This window comes from Manihot esculenta, chromosome 14 (genome assembly GCF_001659605.2).
Source record: "Manihot esculenta cultivar AM560-2 chromosome 14, M.esculenta_v8, whole genome shotgun sequence".
In the NCBI taxonomy this organism is placed as follows: Eukaryota; Viridiplantae; Streptophyta; class Magnoliopsida; order Malpighiales; family Euphorbiaceae; genus Manihot; species Manihot esculenta.
The window spans coordinates 28,520,774-28,531,989 of NC_035174.2; the positions used below are offsets into that span (position 1 = coordinate 28,520,774).

Genomic DNA, 11,216 nt, shown 5'->3' on the forward strand with positions numbered 1-11,216 from the left:
CTATCTTTGGTTAGAGAAGGAAAATAATTGAGAAAGCTTTTAGAAGAGCCTGTCATGTGTCTATTCGCACCAGAATCGATAATCCATGGAACTTTATTAAAAGAGGAAGCATTACCTAACTTTACAAATTTAGATGTGGCACCAGAGGACGAGGAATCAGAGTTAGAAATCGAGACCCTTTTATCTTCTGCCATGGTAAAGATTTGTGAACCGTGAAAGAATAGGAGATACCCAAGGTTGTACACACAGGAGAGCCCAATCGATTCACCAAAAGACTGGATAGCAGTACGCGAAGGCCAGAAAGATGGTCGAAATCGTCGCCGAAGTGATCAGAGCCGCGAAGCAGCGTCAAGCTATTGGTCACGCGCCGGGAAAAGGAGGCACGTGAACCTCACATGCGAGCTTTTTCGGCATCAGAGCTGGGCGATCGGCCGGCGACAGTCCTAGTGCCTGCGATGAGAGGAGGAAAGGCTCCCAGATGGATTAATACTAAAAAAGGGAGATCTAGGGTTTTGAAACCCTAAAGAGAAAAAAAAGTAAATTTAAACCCTAAAATCAGGAAAAGGCTATGATACCATGAAGAATTTTGAGAAAATTTAGAAAATTTTTATATTTCACTCTTAATCTTTAGGTTGGTTTATATAACTATTTATACACAAATAATTATATCTAAACAGAAAACAAATAATTAAATAATAATTACAGATATAATTAAGAATCCTAATCAAATCAAATCAAATCATATCCCTAGAATCAGTTAGGATTAGCAAATAAGTCAACATATGTTCTTTGCTTGTTCTGTTCCAATGGAACATTGGAATAGTGAATTCTTATGAAGAACAGCACTGGAGACTACAGCTGAAGATAATTGGTTCATGTGGATTCTAGTAAGATGCAACAAAGCCAACATCAGCAGTATCAGCCTGAGCTTAAGAGTCCAAATCATACAATCACCAACACTCGCATCCTTTCAGGAAAAATACATACACAAATAAATAAAGAACTACCACCAATTTTTAATTTGAAGAACAGTAAATTAGTAATGTATTACTCAGAAACAGTCAAAAAAATACATCTGGTCCCTCTCACTCTGTCGTTATTCTATCTTGTAACTGGGTAAAGCCAAAGCCAAACGATGCAGCAGTTGCTACAATCACTTTTCAGGTCAGGCCTTGAAAATGATGGACTAGATTCATGCTGCTTAAACAAGAACGCAGGCACCAGGCACAACAAATAAAACAAATTCAACGGATGCTGCATATCTTCAGTCCAGAAATGTGCAAAGAATTCACCTAACTGAGTCTCTGTAACCGCTAACCTAAGCTGAAATTATCTTTCAAGGCTCTTTGTTCTGCAGATGCCGAGGTGAAGGGTTTCTTCGTTGTAATAATGTGTACTCATCAATCTTTCGCTTGACAATCAAAATACAGGTTACAATGAACAATGTTACCAGTGAACATGTGAGGGAGAGTTCTGGCTTCTTAGACTTCCAAAACAGTCCTGATGTGTCGAGAGTAAGTGACGTAAACCCTTCTCGAGATTGCCTTTGCCTGCGAGTCAAGAGCCGTGGAAAATGATTTGTAAGATGATGACGTGGATAATGCAGGTTTACCCATGTAGTTAGGCCCTTGATAAGGAATTATCGCTAAGGGTTTATTGTCAACATAAGCAATCCTAACTTTGGATCATGAAGATGCATATATGGTTCTATAATATCTTTTTGTATCATCATATTTGCTATTGCTTCCACTTTATGATTAAACCATTATCGAACCCAATTTTGAAAGATGAGATATGAAAAATTGTGAGAAGTTGATGAAAATATACCCCAAGAAGTCTCTAATCGAGTTCCAAAGAGATGTGACCGATTTGATCCCAGGACTGCCTTTTGCATCTCTGAAATTCTTATCAACGTTGCTTTTGGATGTCCCTGAAATGGTGCAGTTGCACAAATGTCAGTAAGTACACAATTGCAATCATATGAACTCCACAGTATGATCCACAAAGAAGCATGGATATACAAGCATGAGAATACAGCAAAGATATGCTAATAAAAGGACATCGTCGTGCACATATTCAACTATATTTTAATACTTCATTCAAGAACATAAATGGTAAAAACTATGAATTATGTTAAGATACTACCTCTTAACTCATCAAAATATTTTAAGCTGAAATAAATCGGAAACCCAATATTGTAAATCAAGAACAGGTTGAATTGGAGAAATTAAAAAATGAAAATTTAGGCAATGTTTGAATTGAATGGCAAAAATGGGTCCATAAAACCTATCCCATCTAGTTGGGGGTTAAGGCTTAGTTGTTATTTTATTTTGTTTATTAATATCTCTTGATAAAAGTTGACAGACAATGCAAAATTGAGATTCTTCATAGTATCATTTATGGAGTCAGTCAAAAGCCATCAGACAACAGTAATACAAGTAATATTTAATATTCATGCTTCATAATTCGTCTACAGTATATTTGAAATAAAAGTACCCGAGCTGTTGGAAGTAGCTATGTGGTGTTTGCTGTAAGACTTCAGTGAAGCCAATTCCTCAACGAGAGCTCGTTCCTTGTCGCTGCCAATTACCATTGCATTCATTTCACATAAACGGATGAAATTTGGCAGATAACAAATGGATCAGCCAATAAATATGAAAACAGTCTCTTTACATCTTAAGTAGGCATGAAATATTTTGAACAAATTGTTTAAAAAATCTCGAACATGTTCAAAATTTTTTTCAATCATTTGCTTTCACCATATCCCCATTCTGAAATTAACCTCTCTTCATAAACAATTTCTGAAGGGTATACACGTGACCATCAAATTATTTTATTGCAGTGTCTCCAACGAGGAGATGGTTAACCATGAATTTCAATGGCACGAAGAACAGATATTAATATTCGATTTTGAACTTAACAAAACTCTGAAGCCATTTAGATTGGTCTATTCAATTATTCTAAGCAAAAAAAAAAGCTAGAAGATTCAGACCTGATTTCTTTTGGGATCAGAACATTCACAATGAAGAGATGATCACCTCGAACAGAAGGTTTCTTGATGTTTGGCACTCCCATCTGCGACAATTTTACTGTATCTCCAGGCTGAATTCCAGAGGGAATTTGAAGATCTTTCATACCATCAACAGTCTCAACCTGAGGTTATTTAAAATGTTAAATCAATCGACTTCAGGCGTCCATATGGCATTAGTCTTAATTCACTGATACATTTTACAAAAACTCACACCTCGTGGCCTTTCCACAAATCAAATGAAATCACTGAAGAAGATCTGAAATATAATATGTGACACCTAACCAGCCCAAGGCAAAATCAAGAATAGAAATAAACTAAGCTTAATCCAAACTATTGAGTTAGCTATGTCAACCCGTGTCTTTCATTCCATTCACTTAGGGCTACATCCTACTCTCTATGTCTATAGGTCTGCCCTTCATTTCCCATCTCTTATCACCTTAAGGTGCTCAACAATGCATACTAGAGCATTTGTTGGTCTACAATGATGTCTGAACTATCTTAATCTTCCCTGTCAATTTTTTCTCAATAGGCATCATTTCCACCTAGCTACAAATGCATTCAAATGCATTTCTTATTCTAGCCATCTTTTTATTTCCACCCAATTAACTTTCTCACTTTTTTTTTGCCACACTAACCTTGTGACCTGTTCTTTCTTGACTTAGCAATGGCATCATGTACCCTAGCTAGCTAGTTGAATGATCCAGATCTATAAAACTACCTCTTCAACTTAGTTGGCACCTTGTGGATACATAGAACTGTTGCAGTTCTCCAATTTATGCATTGTGCTTTAATACTATGGTTGGCATCTTCCTTACTTTCCCAAATCCCAATCCCTTTGTTTAATAGAGCCTAGTACTTCTCCAAAAATGGATACATGTGAAATTGGCACAATTATGGATTTCAGTAATATAACATTTTGTAAAACTATGTTTTACATTTGTAACCAAAGGTATATGAAAATAGAAAATAAACAGTTTTAGACTATCAAATTTCAAATTTCACATATTAGCACCTTCAAGCTAATAGGTCAGATAATTATATGTTAGCCTAAGAATATATAGGTGAAAAATAAAATCTGCCTAACCAAAACGAAGAGAAGCTGTTTATGAATTTTGGCCCATATCACTAATGAGAGGCATTGAGAACCTACTCCCTTTCTAAAGAATAGTACATTCATGTGCTTTCCTTTCTCTTATGATAAACCTTTGTATATATTCAATAAGTTATGAAGTTTTGATTTTCTGAAGCTTGAAATTGCATGAACTGCATCCCATTTCATGAGTATACAGTGGGCACCAACATATTGAAATGCCTTTCTGAACAACATAACAAATGGGATCTCAGCACACATCTTTTAACCAAGCATTTTTCCATGGCATTAGAGTGCTGGAGCATTGTTTTTCAATGGGCATCAACATATTCAAATAAGAAATAAGAAGTACAGGTTCTATAGAATATCATTATTTAAAGTTGAAATAGCTTTAAATATTAATTTTTCAAAAAATTGATATCTTAGACACCTAGCAACACTGATTTAATAATCACAGTAACATCATGAAATGTAACAAAGTTGGCACTTGAAACTATTGAGGCAGGAAATCCATTATATTTCATGTTAAAAATTCCATGAATTTGAACCGTCTTATTTTTAAACTAGGAAATGTAATTACCTTTAGAACAGTTCCCAGTATTGCCTGTGTGTAATCAACGTTGATCTTTGAGTACAGATTGAGGCCACCCCTCCAAATTCCATGCTTTCCATTGACATGGACAGTTATAATCAAATCACCAGCAATGCCCCTGTCAATGAGAGAGAGAAAGAAAACCAGTTTTGCATGTCCTTTTTGTAAGAGTCAGGTTCATGCTGCTACAGTGATGTGCAAGCACAATATAAATGCTACTCCCTCATTCCACAGATAAGTTTGCTTCTACTTTCACATGTTTTAAAAAATATTACCAATATAGTGAAATAAATACTTTATTTTTTTCTTAATATATCATTCAATAATTAAATATGTCATGTTACTAAACTATTCTTGAAACTGATGAATTTCACTTTTTCAATGCAAATTAAAGAGGGGCATATTAGTAAGGTAACAAATAAACTACCAAAAAAAAAAAGAAAAAAAGTACCTGTAATTGGGGACCAATCAAAAGTAGAAACAAGCCTATCTTTGTGGAACAAAGAGAGTATAATTATTTTTCCCCTCCGGAAAGTAACAAGTAGTCAGGAAATTGCTTTTCTTATTCTATTGGCTTTAGCGAATTTGATTATAATGTAGACTTCTAATGCACACTCAATTATCCCCTGTTCAATGTCTTTATTAATGACAAATTGATAATGCAGTTCTTAATTTCACTAGGAAAAATATAATAATGAAGAATAATACAAAATGAATAAGACAATCTCTAGCAAATTTGAGCCCTAAGAAGTAACAACAGAACCCCTCGTATCCTTCCGCACAAAGAATGCAGCCATGTTATGGATAATGAATAGACCAAATCCATAACAAACCTATTATGTTTATCTACTAGTTTCTTATCTCTATTATCTTATCTTATATTATTTTTATTAAATTTCTATTATCTTATCTTAGGAGGTTTAATAATTACTTGTATTAGACTTGAAGTCTAATTTGAAGTACGATGATTATATGAAAAAATTACAAACATATTTGAGATCTAAGACACTCTTATCAATGAGTCTGAAATGTTAAGAGTTCCTTCGAATGAGCTCTTTTCCCATCAACCATCCCCCTGTTGAAGCCTCATCCATGCATCTATTGGTCATGACGTGTAGATTTAGATATTAAATTTATTAAACAATGAAAATTACTAATTTCACAACTACCAACTAACTGCATACTTTTTAACCTTCAATCAAATGGGCAACAAAATCCTATTATAAGCATAATTATTCAAAACACATTTGTCAAAGGCAGAAAGTTATTGTTTTAGACTTCTATTTATTTTCATAGTTGGCACTTGCCTAAGAAATAACTAACGTTTTTGCCAAATAAGAAATTGACAGTAAAAACTATATGCCTCCTATGGTAATAGAGTATAACTGCAGAACGGATCTGACTAAGCTCTTTTTTTTTGGGAGATAAGGCCCGTGCATATAATGTAAGGTCTGAATCCTATATTCTTTTCATAATTCACTCATATTAAAGCTGGTAACAAAGCACCAAGTAGAGAAAAACATCAAGAAAATACAGAAACAAATGCAAGCTTCACACGTCCATAATGTAATAGTAAAACAAGTTTCATGGACAGAAAATCATCATTAAATCACCAAGACATGCACCTTTTCTTGTCAAAATTACCCTCCCCTTCAATTTGCATTGTAGCTCCATCATTAATGCCAGGTGGAATGACCACTTTCATACTTTGCTTTGAACTTACTTTACCAGTGCCATCACACCTTCTGCAGTGGTCAGTAATTGTCTTGCCCTTCCCACTGCATTTTGAGCAAGTAGATACCTACAGATCATTACAGAATCCACACAGCACACATTAAGATCAGACAGCATTTTACTTCCATGCCTAAAATATATGTTAGAATCATTTATAAACCATTATTAAAGAATGGAAAACAATTCTGAAAGAAAAAAGAGGCAGTTGGAGTAACAGTTAGACCAATAAAGCCAACCTGTGTCTATAATTTACAGTTCTGGCTCATTTTAAAATTTGATAACAACAGTATTAATTCAATGAAGAACCAAAACATATGTATAGTTCACTAAACAATATAGGCCCAATGACACTGGTGGGTTCTATGTGAGGGGCAGCGAGGGCAATTGCACCCACTGGGCCCACCATTTCTTTATAAGTTTTCCAATAAATTCTTTAATTCTAAGGTATTTCCCCACTCCCTTAAATGTTAAATATGCCTCCACAAGTAACAATAAATTTTTTAGTATACTTCCCACGGACAAATTTTTTTTTGAATCCGCCACTGGTGATCCAATGAAACCTGTTCTTTATGCAAATTTTCAATTCTATCTTATGCTTTAAGATTATCAACTTGGTTCACAAGTTACTGGTTTTGCTTCAATTGTATCCATTGGATCTGAGGTGTGTGAAATTAGAGACATGGGGGTTCAGGTGTGATTCAAGTGCAATAGGCGTTCTTTACATGAATGAAGTATGCCTCTTCTAAGATTTAGGAGATATTATATTTGACCCAATTACAAAAAAATGTAAAGTCAGGGATTTATTTGATCATTGTCACTAGAACACACAACCAACAGAAAGGTCTTAGAATACTTTGAACTTGCCATGCTGTTATACAGGTAAACTTGAGAACATCTAAAGAATATAAATAATTAATATATGGGGGAACAAGTTTTCTTACACAATGCTACTTCGATTTCCTAACTACTTTTATGAAAGCCCTGGAGGCTGGAAAATCCTGTGTTAACCCCTACAAAGACGAGCTATAACGCTATGGAACTTGGCTTGGAACTTGGAGACAGAAGGAACAACTATTTTGCTACTTACTACTTTACAAAAATATAAAAGCTTCATAAACAGTATTTTAGTTCCAATAACCTCTTTTCATTTCCACTTTTAAAAATTTAAAGAAAGCCATAACACTAATTCTTCATCACAATGCTTAACTTGGGACACCTATGATCATTGTGTTCCTTTGCTCTTCAGTGATTTCAAGGTTAAAAATAAAAAAGACCATCTAAAGCCTTCATATATAGCACCTAAAGCTCAACTAAGACTTGAGGAACCTTGAGAAAGAAACTGTAACTTTAGAAGAGCCACCATATGTGTAAATACCAACAGATTTAAATAAGAGGGTGAGTTTTGGTGCAACAATGAGATTGGGCCAGGAGTCAAATTACCAAAATAGCCTCAATGCAAGATAAAGGCTACATAAGTCTAACCATCCCAAAACCCGCAATGGTTAGTTTTGATACATTGATACATGTATATCAATAGAGTTAAATGAGTGGGTAGATTCTGTCTCCATCCGCACTTCCATAACAAGCTCCAAAGTAAGTGCATCAATGAAAAAAAAATCAGAATCAAATTTAATGTTATAGCCAAGCATCTATTAACAAGTCAAACTACCTGTGACATCATTCCAAAAGGTGTTCTCTGGGTTTTCATCACCCCTCCTCGACCTCCACAGTCCATACAATTTTTTATGCAGCTACTAGATTTAGCACCTGTTCCACCACAGTTATCACATGTCTCAAAACAAGAAACTTCAATGTCCCGCTTTGCTCCAAAAATTGATTCTTCAAAGCTTAAATAAAGATCATACCTGCAAAAAAAAAAAAAAATCTATGAGAACTCGTATGGTGCAAAAAAGAAAAGACACAGCTTTATACATTAGCAGCAACAAATAAACCATAGAGGATCATTACCGAATCTCTAGATCCTGGTTTCCCATGTTTCTTAAATTGAAGTTAATGCCACCTGCTTCACCCCGTCCCCCGAAGAATCCATCTGAATCGCCAAAGAATGCATTATATATATCAAAAGGATCCATCTGAAAATCATAAAATTATGGAGTTAATAAACAAGTAGCCTGTCACGTATGAATAAGTAAATGAATGGCAAATTCACCAGCCAAAATCTGTTTGCCTTCTCCAGATTACACAGTATTGAAGATATTGACTAAAAATTACATCAGTGCAATAAACAATAGAGTACAATTCTGGAAGTTGCAAAAAAGGCATGAAGTTGATTATGCTCTTACCCCCTGTGAACCAAAGCCTGAACCATCATATTCTCCCTGTAGACCTGACTCACCAAAACGATCATATAAAGATCTTTTCTCATCATCTGATAGGACCTACATGAATGCCTTATTAACACATGAAAGGAAATGGAAAGAAAAGGGAGAAAATATTATAGTCCTAGATCCTACAATAGTAATATAAACTCATACACAAAATCTTTCATAGCTATAACATGGTATGGTGCCAGTGATTTGTGCATCACCCAGGAATCCACACCCTTTCCCATTAATTTGTCAGAGAAGAGTGGTAACAGCCACATTGCATAAATGCACCAACAACATTGTGCTGCATGTTAACCTCATATAAAAAATTGGTGTACGAATGACAGGACTCAAAAGGTTGAGTATTGCAATACAATCATTTAATTTTGATATGATTTGACTACGTCATCATTCAAAATTAAAACACACATATCAGAACTTGTGTAGACAGTGAATAGTTAAAATATCATTTCAGAGAATATGCTGCGTGAATGGATATTAGTAGATTAACTTATTAAAAAAAAAATAAAAAAGGAGGAATATAAAGAAAAGCAATCAAGCATCACAAGTTATTACATAAATAACTCAAACACAACCTTAAAGCCAGGTAAATGCACAGGCTTCATTACGAGTAAATCCAAACAATCTAAAAAATAATTCTAATACAAGGATGGCAGGTTAAGCAGTTTTTAGGGCAAAAAGGAGTTACCTCATAAGCAGCACTTATCTCTTTGAACTTCTCTTCTGCCCCAGGGCCCTTGTTCAGATCTGGATGATACTGTTAAAAAAGCAGAGAGATATATCTAGAAATTTTACATTTATTGCAGGCACTTAACCAAAGCTTTTCACATCTGAATGACTGCATTTTATAGCAACCATTCATTATGCAGTTTAGTCTTGCAAGTCATTCACATCAGACACACCTTAAGAAAAGGACAGAATTTCAGTTTGTCTCACAAAAGATTAACTTCCCAATAAAATGACAAGAATTAGTGCCTAGTATCTTATGTGGTTTATTGCCAAAAATCATTTTAGCTTATTTATCTTAGAAACTCCTGATTGAACAAGTTTCTTGCCACCAACAACTAGGAAGTCCTCCAAAGGCATTCATTTTCTAAAATGAGAAATACTACTTTTAGCTTCTTTTTGGGTTTCATGCACTACCCACGCCTTGATGTATTGCAACAAGGGGAGTCAATAATGTAATTTCGTAAGGACCACATTCAAAAGTCCATACAATCTCAACGTATTAATACCTTCACTAAATTACTAGAGAGCTAAAGAAACTTCGCTCTTGTAAAATATTTGAAAAAGAAAAAGAAAAAAAAAAAAAAAAAAAAGAGAACGCTAAGTTGAAGTTGGATGTGTATTATCTACCCTCTACGGTAACAGAAACAAGCAGAAACCAACTACAAACTTCTGAAACAAAACGAGAAAATTAAACTCTACAGAGCAGCATCCATTCAGTCGAGAAGATTACCCCACTTAGTACAAATTAATCATATTTCATATGCTGGAAACTGAAGTTATCAAGAAAGAAAATTCTTAAATTCTTGAATTTTCATCTATTTTCTCAGCAACCAAACAATTAAAAAAACTATAGCAAATTTTCAAAAGCAAGCAAACTAACCTTACGAGCAAGCTTTCTGTAGGAGCTTTTGATTTCCTGCAATGAGGCATTCCTGCCAACATTCAAAGTGGAATAGTAATCAGCTCCAGTAGCCCTGATTACCCAACTGCTACGACGGCGTTTCCCATTGCTGAAACCGAAATTTGGGTTAAAAAACTGATCGTTTCTGCCATAGAAATTTGAACCACTTGAACTAAACCGCAAGGAGAATCCAAAACTGGGGAAAGCAGTGCAAAATCCAAAACCAAATGAAGCGGGTTTGATTGCAGAATTTGGAAACGGAGAGAGGTCGGACATGGGTTTTAGATGAGCATAGAAGGGGACTTCTGTTACAGGCATGTTAGGGTAGAGAAACAAACAGAGAGGTTGAATTTTTAGGGAATTTGCTAATCACAGCAGCTGATACTGATGAAATGATGTTGGTTTCTATTGGCGGTGAGTTGAAGGGTTGAGTAGAGTTCCGCCGAGTTATCGCGTCTGCTCGTTGGCCACTGACTGAAGGTGTTGAGTTACTTGAGTAACCCGTAGGACATTTGTATTTTGTAAAAATTCAATCGCTTCATTAAAACATTTTTATCTCTAGTCTATAATTTTATAATCTACTGTGAACGAGGGTTAATAATATAAAATTTTAATTTAATTTTAAAATTATTTTACATATATTTAATATAATCCTAATGAAATCAATTCTATTGTATTAATAACTCTTAATTAATTATCATTTCTCATAAATATAACTTTTAATAATTTTAAATTTTCTTATAAATACAACTATTAATAATATCTACTCAATCTGAAAGATCTAATGTTCT

General features: G+C 34.6%; 1 protein-coding gene across 2 annotated transcripts; it reads right to left on the reverse strand.

The window, feature by feature from the left end:
* Positions 1-859: 859 nt before the first annotated feature.
* Positions 860-10,940, reverse strand: LOC110599990 (chaperone protein DnaJ). 2 transcript variants are annotated; one of them, XR_006348492.1, is made up of 11 exons: positions 10,405-10,940; positions 9,484-9,552; positions 8,751-8,846; positions 8,416-8,540; positions 8,117-8,312; positions 6,339-6,514; positions 4,702-4,831; positions 3,039-3,153; positions 2,497-2,579; positions 1,828-1,930; positions 860-1,550 (listed from the first exon to the last, which is right to left on the reverse strand). XR_006348492.1 is itself a non-coding variant. In XM_021736647.2 (11 exons), exons 1-11 carry the CDS (start codon positions 10,741-10,743, stop codon positions 1,337-1,339), a joined length of 1,692 nt encoding a protein of 563 aa, XP_021592339.1. In that variant the 5' UTR covers positions 10,744-10,936; the 3' UTR covers positions 860-1,336. The 2 variants fall into 2 exon arrangements, 1 of the variants encoding a protein (XP_021592339.1); XM_021736647.2 differs by having other exon boundaries at positions 2,993-3,153; positions 10,405-10,936.
* Between the last annotated feature and the right edge of the window lie 276 nt (positions 10,941-11,216).